Source organism: Salvelinus fontinalis, chromosome 30, assembly GCF_029448725.1.
Source record: "Salvelinus fontinalis isolate EN_2023a chromosome 30, ASM2944872v1, whole genome shotgun sequence".
NCBI classification, from domain to species: Eukaryota; Metazoa; Chordata; class Actinopteri; order Salmoniformes; family Salmonidae; genus Salvelinus; species Salvelinus fontinalis.
The window spans coordinates 28,686,216-28,703,781 of NC_074694.1; the positions used below are offsets into that span (position 1 = coordinate 28,686,216).

A 17,566-nucleotide genomic window follows, 5' to 3' on the forward strand; every position below is an offset into this window, starting at 1 on the left:
CAGCACTGCACTAGACACAATAGGTGGGTAAACTCAGATTGCAGGTCGCGGAGATAAGTATAACATAAGTATATAAGTATAACACTAAGTATATCACTCCCTATACTTTCAATGCATCTTCCCGTATTGGTGGGTCAACACTTACGCAAAATACAAAAAAGCTGAGTAAACAGCGTTTACGTGCGTTCAACCTCCACTACACCACTGACTGCATATCACACAGGGAATAAGTGACTCAGCTGTGACTCATGGCTTACTCTAAAGTAGCTCTCTGAATGGTAGAGACAAGAATGTGTTTCACCACAGGAATCCGAGTCATGCTCTCACCTGCAGCCATGGTGGGCAGCATGCTGGCTCGCTCCTCGTCCAGAATAAACGCCCAGTCTTCATAAAAAGTACTTGAAAACACAAAGAAATAAGATATACTGGCAAGAAAGGTCCAGACTCCACACACACACGCACACTGACCTGAGATAAATACAGACATACAAACAGACACACACTCTCACCCGAGGCGTATGCCGTCTGCGAGCAGCGTGTGTAGGTAGCGTTCTAGTGAGTGTTCGTTGAGGGCACAGCGGAGCCAGGCGCGGCCGCGGCCCAGCTCAGAGGAGATGTGTCTCAGGGAGTAGAACCGCTGCACCTCATGGCGGTTCAGATGCTCCTTCACATAGAGCCAGAACGTCAGCTCTGAGAGAGAGAAGAGAGAGAAAGAGAAAGAGATGCACCAAAAAGAAAGTGAATGTCCACTGCTTGCTACTCCCAAGATCTATATCCTGTAAAACAGCTATAATTTGAACTAATTTCTACACAATTGCCCTTTCTTACCAACTGAAGCTTCTGAATGGCCATGTCAAAGGTCAGAGATCAAAAGGTCAGAGAGCAGCCAGTAAAAGCTTAAAGATCATCTAAGTAATCACAGTTCTAAACCATCATATTCATCCACTGACTAATTAGCCATGTTCACACCTTCCTCCTTTTCCTCAGTTTGTCATCAAGCCCTCAACAACTACCCAGAGGATAGAGTCACCCAACACATCACCTATTGGCCAACAGAGTTTTCACTCTTTATATAACACCCAACTTGCAAGACAGTTGAAAGTCTGTTCGCTGTACGTTTTCAAGTTCTTGATAATTAGTGTGAATAACTGCTATGGAGGTCTCTCTTTAGCATAGCATTACCATATGGCCTTAGAACAATGTGTTATACAACAGCCTATTTCACTCTGCAGCACTGGACTTATTAAACATCGTGGTAGCTGTGTCCCAGAGTTCTCTCTCCATCATCACCAAGGCTTTGTTAACTGGGACAGGAAGGGCTAATGGAGAGGCCCAATGAAGTAAAAAATGATCTAGAAACTTGAAGTTTTGTAATTTCCTAAATACATAATCTATGTCTAAAAACAACAATGCAATGTAAAACTAGTTGGCATTGAGGTGAAAGTGTGCCTTCTCAATTTACCAAATGTTGCTAACCGTTGCTTAAGACAAATTATTTTTTTATTTTTTTATTTTTTTTACCGTTATTTTACCAGGTAAGTTGACTGAGAACACGTTCTCATTTGCAGCAACGACCTGGGGAATAGTTACAGGGGAGAGGAGGGGGATGAATGAGCCAATTGTAAACTGGGGATTATTAGGTGACCATGATGGTTTGAGGGCCAGATTTGGAATTTAAATTTAATTAAAGATGATCTTTGTATGAAACATCTTAAATTACAGTTTACTTTGAGCAAATTCAGAATTTGCGATTAATCGTGATTAATCACAGCAAACCCTGCAGTTAACTTAATGAAATGTTTAAATCGTTTGACAGCCCTAACAACAACAACAACATCTGGTCCACTGAGACCTCTTTTAAAACTTGTTCAGCCAGAATTATCTGTTTGAATTTTACCACGGCTTCTTTTAAGAAACCACAACAGGTGCTGGGCTGCCCTCAGAGAGAAAGAGAGAGAGAATTTTCTTTCTTGTCGTTTTTGACTAAATCTGTTGCATAACCCTCTGGTTTCACAGCCAGTATCTGCACCTGGTTTCTCTATCAGTCGTCCTTCAGCATCTGTTTCCTGCGTGGAGAGAAGACACTCATCACAGCCGATCTCTCCTACTGAGGTGAGTAAAGTATTCTCAGGTCTCCAGTTTCCTAGGCTAATATTAGGTATGCTCCTTTTCTGGTTTTTATAGCACCTTGCACTTGTACCTTTTCTATTCTTTCGAGCATCGATTAAATTAAGTATATTATTTTAGCATCTTGGCCTCCTTTGGTTATTCCTTTTCACGGTTTGAGTGCAAGTAGCTTTTGAACTCTACTAATATTAAGCTGTTACTAGGGAAGTCGAAGGAATGGGCTGCTGCACAATCACTATGGGGAGCTCTTTCTAGAGGCCCCGGTTAAATTAAGAGCATTTAAATCTCTAAAATGGTTAAACTAGTGAGAAATATATGTGAATATTGAAAAAAAATTGAGCGTTTGCGCCATTTGCTATCATCCTAAATTAAGATATTGAATTATTTTGCCATATCGAATCAATGTATATTATGTTACTTTCCATGATCTGGACAGTATGCATTACTACATTACACAAGCTGACGTTTTGCCACATGGTAATTGGGGGGAATTACATATCCTTCAAAAAAAGTTTATAGTCAACACAATATCAATTGCTTAAAACAGATCAATATCTATGGTTTTGTACTGTTCATTTTTGTCATACTCACTGGGGGTCGCGGGACTTACAACACAGCTATACATTTATTTCTCAAATGGCACACATAGTTTGGGGTGGTATCTCTATAAAAGTTGCTGGCCACACACCAATACACTGATTTTACAGTCAAATGACCACTTAAATAGCAGTTGTCACTGTTTATATCCTATGGCGGGTTGTGATTTGTTGACGTTTGTCACGCCCTGGCCATAGAGAGGCTTTTATTCTCTATTTTGGTTAGGACAGGGTGTGACTAGGGTGGGCATTCTAGTTTCTTTATGTCTATGTTTTCTATATCTTTGTGTTTGGCCGGGTGCGGTTCTCAATCAGAGGCAGCTGTCTATCGTTGTCTCTGATTGAGAACCATACTTAGGTATCCCTTTTTTCCACCTTTCTTTGTGGGAAGTTATCTTTGTTAGCGGCATTATAGCCGAGTTAAGCTTCACGGTCGTTTCTGTATGTTTATTGTTTTGTTGGCGACATCATTAAAATAAAAGTATGTACGCTCACCACGCTGCACCTTGGTCCTCTTCTTCAGACGTCCGTGACAACATTACCTAACAGAAAAAGTGGTTTGTTCCCTTTGCCATGATGGCAGCCTCCAGCCATCCCAAAATATAGATATAAGTCTTCTACAAGTTCTCATCTGACCAGCCATGTATAGGTTATTCCGTGTGGCCTTTGAATAATGTTTGTTTAAACAGTCCTACACCGCAAATGTTTGCCCCCATTCTATTGACTTCAGCGTGATATCGACGGAAGTGATTAACATAAAAAGTGCTGCTTTACACTTTATTTAATTTTTTTCACCTTTATTTAACCAGGTAGGCCAGTTGAACAAGTTCTCATTTACAACTGTGACCTGGCCAAGATAAAGCAGAGCAATTCAATACAACAACACAGAGTTACACATGGAATAAACAAAACATACAGTCAATAATACAGTAGAAAAAAGAAAACAAAAAGTCTATTTACAGTGAGTGCAAATGAGGTAAGATAAGGGAGTTAAGGTAATAAATAGGCCATGGTGGTGAAGTAATTACAATATAGCAATTAAACACTGGAATGGTAGATGTGCAGAAGATGAATGTGCAAGTCCCCATAAATACAGTATGAGGATGAGGTAGATAGATGGGCTGTTTACAGATAGGCTATGTACAGGTGCAGTGATCTGTAAGCTGCTCTGAAAGCTGGTGCTTAAAGCTAGTGAGGGAGATATGAGTCTCCAGCTTCAGTGATTTTTGCAGTTTGTTCCAGTTATTGGCAGCAGAGAACTGGAAGGAAAGGCGACCTAGCAGTGACTTGTAGATGACCTGGAGCCAGTGGGTTTGGCGACGAGTATGAAGCGAGGGCCAGCCAACGAGAGCGTACAGGTTGCAGTGGTGGGTAGTATATGGGGCTTTGGTGAAAGGATGGCACTGTGATAGACTGCATCCAATTTGTTGAGTAGAGAGTTGGAGGCTATTTTATAAATGACAACGCCGAAGTCGAGGATCGGTAGGATGGTCAGTTTTACGAGGGTATGTTTGGCAGCATGAGTGAAGGATGCTTTGTTGCGAAATAGGAAGCCGATTCTAGATTTAATTTTGGATTGGAGATGCTTAATCTGAGTCTGGAAGGAGAGTTTACAGTCTAACCAGCCGTCCAGAGTAGTGACGGGTGGGCAGGTGCGGGCAGTGATCGATTGAATAGCATGCATTTAGTTTTACTTGCATTTAAGAGCAGTTGGAGGCCATGGAAGGAGAGTTGTAAAGGCATTGAAGCTCGTCTGGAGGTTAGTTAACACAGTGTCCAAAGAAGGGCCAGAAGTAGACAGAATGGTGTCGTCTGCGTAGAGGTTAATCAGAGAATCACCAGCAGCAAGAGCGACATCATTGATGTATACAGGGAGTCGGCCCGAGAATTGAACCCTGTGGCACCCCCATAGAGACTGCCAGAGGTCCGGACAACAGGCCCTCCGATTTGACACACTGAACTCTATCAGAGAAGTAGTTACCGGGTTTGCGATCCACTTCAATCAAAATGCAACACTTCAAAATGTAACAATGTAGCTAGATGTCTTCTACAAATTGTACTCTAACCAGTGATGAACACATTATTCCCAGATTCAGTGTGTTTTCTTTAGCTGTGTTAGTTCTTATAGTCTGACTAAGAGTATACTGTATATACCTCTCGTCTGACCAAAATCTTCAAGGGCCCCTGATGCGCCCCCAGTGCAGATAAAGGTTACCAGTACTTCCTGGAAAACCTTTTTTTATACTTCATATCACTGTAATCTGTTTCCAGGTCATGTGACTGTACCTGCTTCAGTCTTGCTGGTGAATCCTGCGGCCTGCTTGATGGCAGCAGCAGTGAGAGCCAGTCCTTTACTCTTCCTCAGGCCATGCTGGAGGACAGCCTCAAACTGGGCACACAAACAGATCACCCTACAGGGGAGATACAAACACAAGCATTACAATACATCACACACACACGCACACACACATAACACGCATTACACATTCACACACAAAACATAAGTAAATCATATCAGTTTTAAAATAATAAAGCACATTGGTACCTGCTGTCTAAATCTGAGGCGATCTCCTTTCTTCCTCCAAAGCGGATTTGGCACTGAACAGACATGAAGAATGAAGATGACATAACTATAAAATAACTATGATGCAACACTTTTACTTCCTCAATGGTAGCCTGCCAGCTAAAGTCCATAACATCAAACCAGGTTGAGAAACAACACAATGTGCACAGTATTATGCCTTATAAACTGTAGAGAGTAGATAAGTTCACTGTAATTACACTGTAAAAGCACATCATTATGAGTTTATGATTACATGACTAATTTGAACATAGCTGTAATGCACTCCTCTTCAGTGGAGATTATCCATAGTAGAAGAGGGCAATAGGACAGCTAACATAACCTGTCCTTTCACGTACAGGGCAGCTAACATAACCTGTCCTTTCACGTACAGTGCAGCTAACATAACCTGTCCTTTCACGTACAGTGCAGCTAACATAACCTGTCCTTTCACGTACAGGGCAGCTAACATAACCTGTCCTTTCACGTACAGTGCAGCTAACATAACCTGTCCTTTCACGTACAGTGCAGCTAACATAACCTGTCCTTTCACATACAGTGCAGCTAACATAACCTGTCCTTTCATGTACAGTGCAGCTAACATAACCTGTTATGACACGTACAGTGCAGCTAATATAACCTGTTATGACATGTACAGTGCAGCTAACATAACCTGTTATGACACGTACAGTGCAGCTAACATAACCTGTTATGACACGTACAGTGCAGCTAACATAACCTGTTATGACACGTACAGTGCAGCTAACATAACCTGTTATGACACGTACAGTGCAGCTAACATAACCTGTTATGACACGTACAGTGCAGCTAACATAACCTGTTATGACACGTACAGTGCAGCTAACATAACCGGTCCTGACACGTACAGTGCAGCTAACATAACCTGTTATGACACGTGCAGTGCAGCTAACATAACCGGTCCTGACACGTACAGTGCAGCTAACATAACCGGTCCTGACACGTACAGTGCAGCTAACATAACCTGTTATGACACGTACAGTGCAGCTAACATAACCTATTATGACACGTACAGTGCAGCTAACATAACCTGTTATGACACGTACAGTGCAGCTAACATAACCTGTTATGACACGTACAGTGCAGCTAACATAACCTGTTATGACAAGTACAGTGCAGCTAACATAACCGGTCCTGACACGTGCAGTGCAGCTAACATAACCTGTTATGACACGTACAGTGCAGCTAACATAACCTGTTATGACACGTACAGTGCAGCTAACATAACCTGTTATGACACGTACAGTGCAGCTAACATAACCGGTCCTGACACGTACAGTGCAGCTAACATAACCGGTCCTGACACGTACAGTGCAGCTAACATAACCTGTTATGACACGTACAGTGCAGCTAACATAACCTGTTATGACACGTACAGTGCAGCTAACATAACCGGTCCTGACACGTACAGTGCAGCTAACATAACCTGTTATGACACGTACAGTGCAGCTAACATAACCGGTCCTGACACGTACAGTGCAGCTAACATAACCGGTCCTGACACGTACAGTGCAGCTAACATAACCGGTCCTGACACGTACAGTGCAGCTAACATAACCGGTCCTGACACGTACAGTGCCGGTGTAAATGTTGCTGATGATTGTTGTGTTATGATTGTTGTGACCCCTCATCTAATCTCTGGTGGACAGAGCTAAGTAAACATAACTGGTACCGTAACCATAGAATCTGTCGGGAAGGAATGGGATGCGTGGGATAACAAGCTGTAGTAGTTCCAATGTTTGGGTTTTTCCATCACTGGCTATTTGGACAAATCACGATTATGCAGGTGTTAACATCTTTCGAAATTCGGAAGGGGAGGGGACATTTGGCCGGTAACTTGCAGAGTGGAGCTCCTCGTTCCGGTTCCACTCCTCGTTAAATCTCTTCTCATGTATGGAACCAGAACTTAATCGAGCAGCTGACCAATTATGCAAGACTTCTGTTCTGGGTTAACCGAGATTACCATTCACCTGTTTGACAGCGTCCAGCAGCCTCTCTAGCAGGTGTTGTCTCTTTGCGTCATTCTGCTGAGGGCCTGGAAAGGAGAAGGAGGGCGATCATACAAACATGACCATCTGTCAGTTTGGTCATCTCATCTCAGATTTCTGACCTAAGAGTGACTGGCCTGCATAATGGACAAGTCATCTCTGGCTAAATCACAGAGCTGTTTCACCAAGTTTATCAGAAATGTATAGAATGATTTGTTCCACAAAGAAGAATATGATTTGGTGAAATATATCTTTATTCTACAGTAGGAAAGTGACATAACACATTTTGGAGATACTGTAATAACAAGAAAAGGTTGTTGTAAAAACTAGTCACCAACAAATACATGCAGTTTGCTAAGAAAGCACTCCCTTGGAGAAAGTAATGGGCTAGATGAGGTTGGTCAGGACTCATTAGCAATAACAAAAAAGGTATAATATGGTTAGAGGGGTTTCTCTTTGATGTATCAACAATTGATTTATTCATGACTACTATGATGTCATTCAGTCAAGCCATAATTCGATTTGCATGAGGAGATTCAAGATACCCGCGGGAAGAGTCATTATCTATCCTTTACGCCTGCCCGAACTCATTAAAGAGAATGATGCATTGTCATCCATTCTAAACCTCATTGTTTTAATAGGCATATGTGCACAAAACATACAAAATTCCTGTAATAAACCAAAGCCATTTCAATTGGTGATGGTAGAACAAAAAGTGAATGTTTTTTTTGCTAACGTTACAACTCACCGTTCATTCTGTCAGTCCAAGTCGTTAGTGTTGTTGTTGACACACCACATGTAAACTAGTTCATAGCTCTTCGGTTCGACATGGTGGAAATCCAGAATTCTATTGCTATTCTGTACGAACCAAACCTTGTGAGGCAGAGAGCACTACTTCCATGATTTTGCACTCCCTTCTTCCCATCAACACAACCGGGGTCCGTAGCCCACTGTTGCGCATGTCGGCTGGAACTACAGAGGCCTGCGAGTAGCCGTTTATCACTATCGCTATAAGAGTTAAACTGAGTCACATTTGTAGATCAAATGTTTAACTTACAAACCCAGAAGCACTTGTAGTTTCAGTGACTGGACTGTCGTAGCTCTGGTGTATCTTTAAGTTGTAATAAAATACATTTATTGTGCCACTGCCTGCAAAGCGAAACATCGTCGGCACTGCAGGTCACATGACCAGACACACTGTTGTCATATGATAGGGTAGGGGTGGTGTGGGATCTGTAGTTCATTAATATAATCTCTGTTAAACATTCACTTGTTTTCAAACACATTCATTGATAGTTTTCTCTTTCTATGGCAAGCAGTGTGTGTGTGTGTGTGCGTGTGTGTGTGTGTGGGCGGGGGGGGGGGGACATCAAGCTACAAAGCCAGACCTCCACAACCCCAATGTCTTTCCGTCTGTAATGTCATCTGTGTGGTTAAAGATCTGTACTGTCTTGGTTGTGACCAGTATGGTGGTGCCCTCCTCAGTGGAAGGGACAGGCAGGTTGGAGTTGCAGTCGGGAGTCTGGCTGTTTGTTCCCTCCTGGAGAACCATGGCTCCAGCTCCTCTCGTCAAGCTGTCCTGTCCCATGATAACCACTGTCTGCTCAGGGACATCATCAGAGACCATCTCAGTCCCGGGACACTCTGCTTCCTGTAGTCGTGATACTGGGAGATAACATTGACGTGAGTTACATACTGTATGATAGAGATATAGGGTTAGGCAATGTATTGGGTATAGTCACAAGGATATGCATTCGATTCATTCATTGTAGATCTTCACAGAGTTTTTACATTTGACTTATCATTCATGGAGGGGAATTTCCATTCATCACAAATGAGTGAATCAATCACCAATCAGATGTGGAAGCATTCTCACACATTGTGACAGACGTAACCTGTGTGCCTGGTACTAACAGCGAATCACTGTATAATAATTTCCCATTATATGAAAGGTAAAGCAAGCGTTGTCATATTATGACTGACAGGCAGATACTGTAACCTGTCTGCTGATAACAGACCATCACTATATAACCACAAATCACCTCCCTATGCTTCTTTGTGTTTTATCTTACATTTGTTCTTTGGGAAATGTCTGCATGTCTTCTTCCTCAGTACCTGCAGCAGCAGCAGGAGAGTAGTAAAAGCACACAGGAACACAAACAGCCAGACCAGGGTCAGACGAATGTTGAACGGCTCAGGGGCTTTGCTCTCTGATGCTGGACAGGTTAACAGAAAAACATATGTCCATAATGCTCATACTTACCCTACAGATTCACTGGGCCAGCTTCATTTGTCTATGCCTCCTTCGCTTGAGTATAAGGACTAACAATACAATGTCTCACATAACAATTCAGATGCCAATATTTATAACAATGCTTAAACATATTCTATAACAATAACAAATACAATCATGTTTATTCATAAACAGCTGCATTATAATTTCAGAACTCAAATGATCAAAAGTTAAAAATGATAAAACAGTATTGTACTTACATTGAGTACAGTATGTTGTGCAAACCCTGGGTGGTGAATTGCATCGTAAATAGCATTGTTTACACTCCTCGACTAGCCCATCATAGTAGTATCCCAGTCCACACTGTCCTTCTGACATAGCAATACAGTATAAGACAATCAAGAATAAGATCTGAAATAGATGCTAAAATTGTGTACTTTCCAGTTTCAGTAACTGAGATTGACTGGGCAGTGATGGGGTTCTGGTTTTAAAAGAGAATACATAATATGTAAATAATGTGTAATGTAGGGGAAATCCCTCTGCTACACAGAGACTGGTGAGATTTCAGAACGAGAGAGGAACTATACTCACAGCACGAGGGTGTTATTCACCACAGAAAGTAAGTAAATACACTGAGTACCCCCCCCCCCCCCCCTAGTCTATTAACTAATTTAATGCCTAGTGATGTCACCAGGCAGGACAAAACTCCATCCCACTGACACAGACTGAAATTTCATGCTGTCTTTTAAACCGTTCTTACACTCAAACAGAATTATAATTTTCACAATTTCACAATATAATTCCAACCTCAAAGTGTGGATGTAGCACGTGCTCCAGCAGGTATATTTCACTGGTCACCCCCAAAGCCAATTCCCCCTTTGGCCGCCTTTCCTTCCAGTTCTCTGCTGCCAATGACTGGAACGAACTGCATAAATCACTGAAGCTTTAGACTCATATCTTCCTCTCTAACTTTAAGCATCAGCTGTCAGAGCAGCTTACAGATCATTGCACCTGTACATAGCCCATCTGTAAATAGCCCACCCAACTACCTCATCCCCATATTGTCATTAATTTAAAAAAAGAGAAAGGCTCCTTTGCACCCCGGTATCTCTACTTGCACATTAATCTTCTGCACATCTATCACTCCAGTGTTTAATTGCTAAATTGTCATTTATTTCACCACTATGGCCTATTTATTGCCTTACCTCCCTAATCTTACTTCATTTGCACACACTGTATATAGACTTTTCTATTGTGTTACTGACTGTACTTTTCTTTATTCCATGTTTAACTCTGTGTTGTTGTTTGTGTCGCACTGCTTTGCTTTATCTTGGCCACGTCACATTTGTAAATGAAAACTTCTCAACAGGCCTACCTGGTTAAATAAAGGTGAAATCTCCCCCAAAATATATATAGATATATACAGTGCCTTCAGAAAGTATTCACGCCCATTAATTTTTTCAAAATTGTGTTGTGTTACAAGTGGGATTCAAATAGATTTAATTGTCATTTTTTAGTCAACAATCTACACAAAATACTCTGTAATGACAAAGTGGAATTCTAACATTTGTAAAAATAAAAAATAAAAAATATGAAAAATAAAACACTAATATATCTATTAGTGTAAGTATTCAATCCCCTGAGTCAATACGTTAGAATCCCCTTTGGCAGCGATTACAGCTGTGAGTCTTTCTATAAGTCTCTAAGAGCTTTCCACACCTGGATTGTGCAACATTTTCCCATTATTCTTTTCAAACTTCTTTAAGCTCTGTCAAATTGGTTGTTGAGCATTGCTAGACAACCATGTTCAGGTCTTGACAATTCAAGCAGATTTAAGTCAAAACTGTGACTCAGCCACTTAGGAACATTTACTGTCTTCTTGGTAAGCAACTCCAGTGTAGATTTGGCCTTGTGTTTTAGCTTATTGTCCTGCTGAAAGGTGAATTAATCTCCCAGTGTTTGGTGGACATAAGACTGAACCAGGTTTTCCTCCAGGATTTTGCCTGTGCTTAGCTCCATTGCTTAGCTCCAAAAAGTTAATTTATTTGCCATGTTGTCTTGCAATATTACTTAATAGCATTGTTGCAAACATAATGGATGATTTGGAGTGGGTTTTTTAAACACTTTGTCAAACAGGCCAGTAATATGGGGTGAATGCAATGTTGTTGATTCCTTTGTACTTTCAAGTATTGTGGTGGCAGCATCATGTTACCCGTATGCTTGTCACCGGCAAGGACTATGGAGTTTGTTAGGAAATATGAAATGAGCAAAGCCCGGGTAAAAAGTTAGAGGAAAACCACGTGAGTCTTCTGAAAACCTAACCCGGGGTTAGGGTTTTATTTTTCTGCGAGACGATTACACAAATGTTAATGCAAAAGAAAAACCAGAATGGCTTTCCACGAGGTGTTGAATGTTCCTGAACCGACGTGATTTGCCCGAGGGGGTTTTCTCAACTGGCTCCGTCGTCGCGTCGTCCCCTGAATGCCCATCCATTAGCCTGCTAGCCGAGGCCTGCTAGCTGTCCAGAGCACATCGGACTGTTAACTTAAGAGGCCCATCAGACAAATTCTTTGGCCACCACACCTATTTTGCCAATTGGCCTGGTTTACCACACGGAGCCCTGCTGATCTGTCTGCCGACGTAATAGCACGAGGGGGCCACAACAGACTTTCGACCGTTGCAACGTCCCTCCAAGGCCTTTCTGCTAACTTGCTAGCTGCCTGAAGCCACTCACTGGACTCCTTTGATTCACTTGGCTACGCATGCCTCTCGCTAACATCAATATGCCTTGTCCATTGCTGTTTTGGTTAGTATTTATTGCCTTATTTCACTGTAGAGCCTCTAGCCCTGCTCAATATGCCTTATTTAATACTTTAGTTCCACCTACCACACATGCGATGACATCATCTGGTTTAAATGATATTTCTAGAGACAATATCTCTTTCATCATCACTCTATGCACAGGCTTACCCCCACTGTATTCACATCCTACCATACCTTTGTCTGTACATTATGCCCTGAATCTACTCTACGGTGCCCAGAAATCTTCTCCTTTTACTCTCTGTTCCAAACGTACTAGGCGACCAGTTCTTTTAGCCTTTAGCCGTACCCTTATCCTACTCCTCCTCTGTTCCTCTGGTGATGTGGAGGTTAATCCAGGTCCTGCAGCGCCTAGCTCCACTCCCATTCCAAAGGCGCTATCATTTGTTGACTTCTGTAACCGTAAAAGCCTTGGTTTCATGCATGCTAACATTAGAAGCCTCCTCCCTAAGTTTGTTTTATTCACTGTCCTAGCACACTCTGCCAACCCGGATGTCCTAGCTGTGTCTGAATCCTGGCTCAGGAAGACTACCAAAAACCCTAAAATTTCCTAAACTATAACATTTTCCGACAAGATAGAACTGCCAAAGGGGGCGGTGTTGCAATCTACTGCAGAGATAGCCTGCAGAGTTCTGTCTTGCTATCCAGGTCTGTACCCAAACAATTCGAGCTTCTACTTTTAAAAATCCACCTTTCCAGAAACAAGTCTCTCAACGTTGCCACTTGCTATAGACCACCCTCTGCCCCCAGCTGTGACATGGACCCCATATTTGCCCCCCATCTATCTTCAGAGCTCGTGCTGCTAGGTGACCTAAATTGGGACATGCTTAACACCCCGGCCATCATACAATCTAAGCTTGATGCCCTCAATCTCACACAAATTATCAATGAACCCAACAGGTACAACCCTAAACAAACAGATCACCGACCATTTCGAATCACACCGTACTTTCATCCGCTAAGCAATCTGTTTTCAGAGCTAGTCATGGGTGCACCTCAGCCACGCTCAACGTCCTAAATTATTTCATAACCACCATCGATAAGAGACATTACTGTGCAGCCGTATTCATTGACCTGGCCAAGGCTTTCGACTCTGTCAATTACCACATTCTTATTGGCAGACTCAACAGCCTTGGTTTCTCAAATGATTGCCTCGCCCGGTTCACCAACTACTTCTCTGATAGAGTTCAGTATGTCAAATCGGATGGCCTGCTGTCCGGACCTCTGGCAGTCTCTATGGGGATGCCACAGGACGATTATATTTTAAAATTGATATGATTTATTGATGTTTTGTGTGTGAATGTGTATTGCGTGTTATGTGTGTGTGTGTGATGTATTGTAATGCTTGTGTTTGTATCTCCCCTGTGATCTGTTTGTGTGCCCAGTTTGAGGCTGTCCTCCAGCATGGCCTGAGGAAGAGTAAAGGACTGGCTCTCACTGCTGCTGCCATCAAGCAGGCCGCAGGATTCACCAGCAAGACTGAAGCAAGTACAGTCACATGACCTGGAAACAGATTACAGTGATATGAAGTATAACAAAAAGTTTCTCCAGGAAGTACTGGTAACCTTTATCTGCACTGGGGGCGCATCAGGGGCCCTTGAAGATTTTGGTCAGACGAGAGGTGTATACAGTATACTCTTAGTCAGACTATAAGAACTAACACAGCTAAAGAAAACACTGAATCTGGGAATAATGTGTTCATCACTGGTTAGAGTACAATTTGTAGAAGACATCTAGCTACATTTTTACATTTTGAAGTGTTGCATTTTGATTCAAGTGGATCGCAAACCCGGTAACTACTTCTCTGATAGAGTTCAGTGTGTCAAATCGGAGGGCCTGTTGTCCGGACCTCTGGCAGTCTCTATGGGGGTGGCACAGGGTTCAATTCTCGCTTCATACTCGTCGCCAAACCCACTGGCTCCAGGTCATCTACAAGTCTCTGCTAGGTAAAGCCCCACCTTATCTCAGCTCACTGGTCACCACAGCAGCACCCACTCATAGCACGCGCTCCAGCAGGTTAATTTCACTGGTCACCCCCAAAGCCAATTCCTCCTTTGGTCACCTTTCCTTCCAGTTCTCTGCTGCCAATGGCTGGAACGAACTGCAAAAATCACTGAAGCTGGGGTCTCATATCTCCCTCACTAGCTTTAGGCATCAGCTGTCACAGCAGCTCACAGATCACTGCACCTGTACATAGCCATCTGTAAACAGCCCTGTTCAAAGGCACTTAAATATTTTGTCTTGCCCATTCACCCTCTGAATGGCACACACACAATCCATGTCTCAATTGTCTCTCAAGGCTTAAAAGCCTTCTTTAATCTGTCTCCTCCCCTTCATCTACACTGATTGAAGTGGATTTAACAAGTAACATTAATAAGGTATCATAGGGTTCACCTGCTTAGTCTATGTCATGGAGAGAGCAGGAGTTCTTAATGTATATGTTTTGAACACTCAGTATATATTGATATTTATCTTTGTACTGCACTGTTGAAGAGAGCTTGCAAGTAAGCATTTCACTGTTCCGTTTACACCTGCTGTATCCTGTGCATGTGACAAACTTTGATCTGTTGTACATTTTATTTTGCTATAAATAGTTTATAAACAATTCACAAAATATGACTTTAGAAAGAAATGCAGAGATATGTTATTGTACAAAATAATGTGTTACATTTACAGTGACACTGTCAAATTCCATGTTATGAACAATTATATAGCGTCAGAGTGCAATCAATCTCATTACTCTAATCAGCTTTGTTGGCACAGTCACAGTGTGCAATACATCTTCAGGTTCCTGCAGACTGATCTTGAATCCAGAGAAAATGCTCTAAAATTACATTGGGAAAAAAATAACATAAGTATACTAAATAATTCAAAGGGATTCTATTCCTTCCTAAAAAGGTCTCAAATTAATTATTTTGAGGAGCATTTGTAAGGATTAATGCAACAATTATACTTAATCAAAACATCAGAATGAAAATAAATTTGCATGTGCACGTTTTTTGGCACCATTATCAGCAAAATTATCGTATACCACTTATGCACAGTACAAAGTCTGCCATTTTATCTACAACATAGCAGATAGGTAAACATGTGGACTCTTTCCAGTGACCTTGATGGTGTTTAATCATTACCAGTGAGGCAAATATAGGTTTATTATTATATATCCGAAACATTACATTATGATTCAGTTAATGAAATGTCTATTATGGGCTTATAACAGAACACTATTATTACGATGTTGCCAATAGTTAAACTTGAAACGAAATTACCTGTAAAATCATATTGCCAGTGTCTGTCTGGTAAGTTCTTTAGATGAAGCTTCTGATGTGTTCTGATAAATAACGGAAAGAGTGACAGGGGCTTGCTGCTGGTTAGAGGTAACATTTCCATCCGTTGTTCGGGGCCCCTCTCCCTTGACCCTCCCGTTCCTTCGGAATGAGTTCCTAATTCCGTTAGTGAGACGGTTGGAAACCTTCCTGACAACACCGCTGATCCCTTTGTTCTTTAGTTTGACCAAGCCAACGTCATCCTCCAGTTCCTCAGATGGCACCTCGATGTTCCCCGAGAACCAGAACACCCACCAGATGAGACTGAGGAAGATGATGACGGCTCCTGCATAGATGAACAAGTCGTGGCAGAAAATGTCTGCAAACACTCCGGTCAGCAATATAAACACTCCAACTACGTCGTGGCCCACCGCAAACCAAAAGGCACATTTACAGCGACCAACTCCCCGATATCTCCTCTCCGCGACCTCCACTTCCCTTTCTTGTCTTTGCGCCATGGTAACGGAAGTGAAATATTTCCTTTTCAAAAAGTTATTTGAAGTCCAGAAAGTAATGTCATTTCCAAAAGTGCCGACTCAGGTGCGGACACAAGGTGATGTGCGATGACGCGCCTTTGGACTGTTGGAGAACGCAGTGCACAGTCACAGGGACGCAACATACTGAGAGCGCACAGTAAAATTGTTCAAAGTACATTCACCTTGGGTTTTTAGTACAGCTTTACGAGACATGATCTTCTTTGATGATACTTTATCAGATATTTAGAAATCATTTTAAGGTGCATCTTAAAAAGGCAAAACGATGGTCCTTTCTGAAGTTCCCTTGTGAAAAATAAATTAATCTGTCAGTAAATGACAGTATAACCAGTTATCCAAAAACATCCAAGTGTCTCTAATAAATAAAATATAAATGTCTATATTATTTAAAAGACAAAATTAGGATTCCAACCACATTAAACCAAATGTCCAACTGAGCCAACAGAGCATCTGAAGAATGGATCACCCCTTACCATCACACACTGCTGAGGGACCTGCTTGTGCTCCTGGCCCCCAGCCCCATACGTCTCTGCTTGTCCTTCAGGATGGGTATCCAGACCAGCCCTACCACTACAAATATCATGCCAATGGACAGGCAGACCGGGGCAGTGGCATGGGGGGTGTCCGTCACACCAGACGAGTGGAGGAGAATCAGCACCGCACCCGCGCCAAGCATCAGGGCTCCCATCACCATGACAATAATAGGTTTGTGTATGTAGGCCCAGCGAGGTGGTTCTGGATTATTGGGGTCAAGTTCTGGACACAGGACTCTCCTCACAGAATCCTCTGTTCTTGGAAGCTCTTCTGATGATGCCATCATAATGATGTGATGACTGTTTGGTCAAAATCAGGTGCTCTTGAGTGAAAAGCTGCCCTTACTAAACTGCAATTGTTCCTCAAAGTGAAATTGATTTATATTTTGGAGACCCAGTTTGTTTTTCACTTCATGACCTCTTGGACACGCCAACTAACTTGCATTAACATGTATACTTTTTCTTCTGCCTCAACTGCAATAAAAGATTTCTAATGCTTCCCAACTACAACCTCCCTACTGATGTTAGCCTGACTGCACTGTTGTTTCCTAAAACCCAGTCCACTCATCTCATCCCAACCCATGTATTTCCACCCAGTTAACCACACCCACATCAAATAGGGAGGGGTAGTTCAATACTAGACAGACGTGGACCACCTGTAGGTGTGTATTGTCAAAACTTGCTAGCTAACTCCGGCAGCTTTTACATTCATATGAAAACAGTGCTGAACAAATAAATGACTTTGCTTCAAATGGATATTACAGAAATTATATTTAGAAATCAATGTTAGACATTGCACTTAAAAAGAGCACTATAGTGAACAACCCAGTCTGTGATATTAGAAAGGCAA

General features: G+C 42.1%; 2 protein-coding genes across 3 annotated transcripts in view; both read right to left on the reverse strand.

The window, feature by feature from the left end:
• LOC129828957 (sorting nexin-29-like) overlaps positions 1–8,642 on the reverse strand; it is a 122,178-nt gene extending 113,536 nt beyond the window's left edge. Inside the window, exons 1-6 of one of the 2 annotated variants that reach the window (XM_055890300.1) lie at positions 8,059–8,642; positions 7,293–7,357; positions 5,269–5,321; positions 5,010–5,134; positions 510–690; positions 328–398 (exon numbers count right to left, since the gene is read on the reverse strand). In XM_055890300.1, the coding sequence (XP_055746275.1) occupies positions 328–398; positions 510–690; positions 5,010–5,134; positions 5,269–5,321; positions 7,293–7,357; positions 8,059–8,065 (502 nt within the window). In that variant the 5' untranslated portion in view covers positions 8,066–8,642. The remainder of the gene's footprint in view (positions 1–327; positions 399–509; positions 691–5,009; positions 5,135–5,268; positions 5,322–7,292; positions 7,358–8,058) is intronic. The other variant, XM_055890301.1, reaches the window with a different exon arrangement.
• Positions 8,643–14,928: 6,286 nt separating this feature from the next.
• LOC129828958 (transmembrane protein 238-like) lies at positions 14,929–16,308 on the reverse strand. Its single transcript, XM_055890302.1, has 2 exons — positions 15,633–16,308; positions 14,929–15,187 (listed from the first exon to the last, which is right to left on the reverse strand). The coding sequence occupies exon 1, from the start codon at positions 16,145–16,147 to the stop codon at positions 15,641–15,643; it is 507 nt and encodes a 168-aa protein (XP_055746277.1). The 5' UTR covers positions 16,148–16,308; the 3' UTR covers positions 14,929–15,187; positions 15,633–15,640.
• Between the last annotated feature and the right edge of the window lie 1,258 nt (positions 16,309–17,566).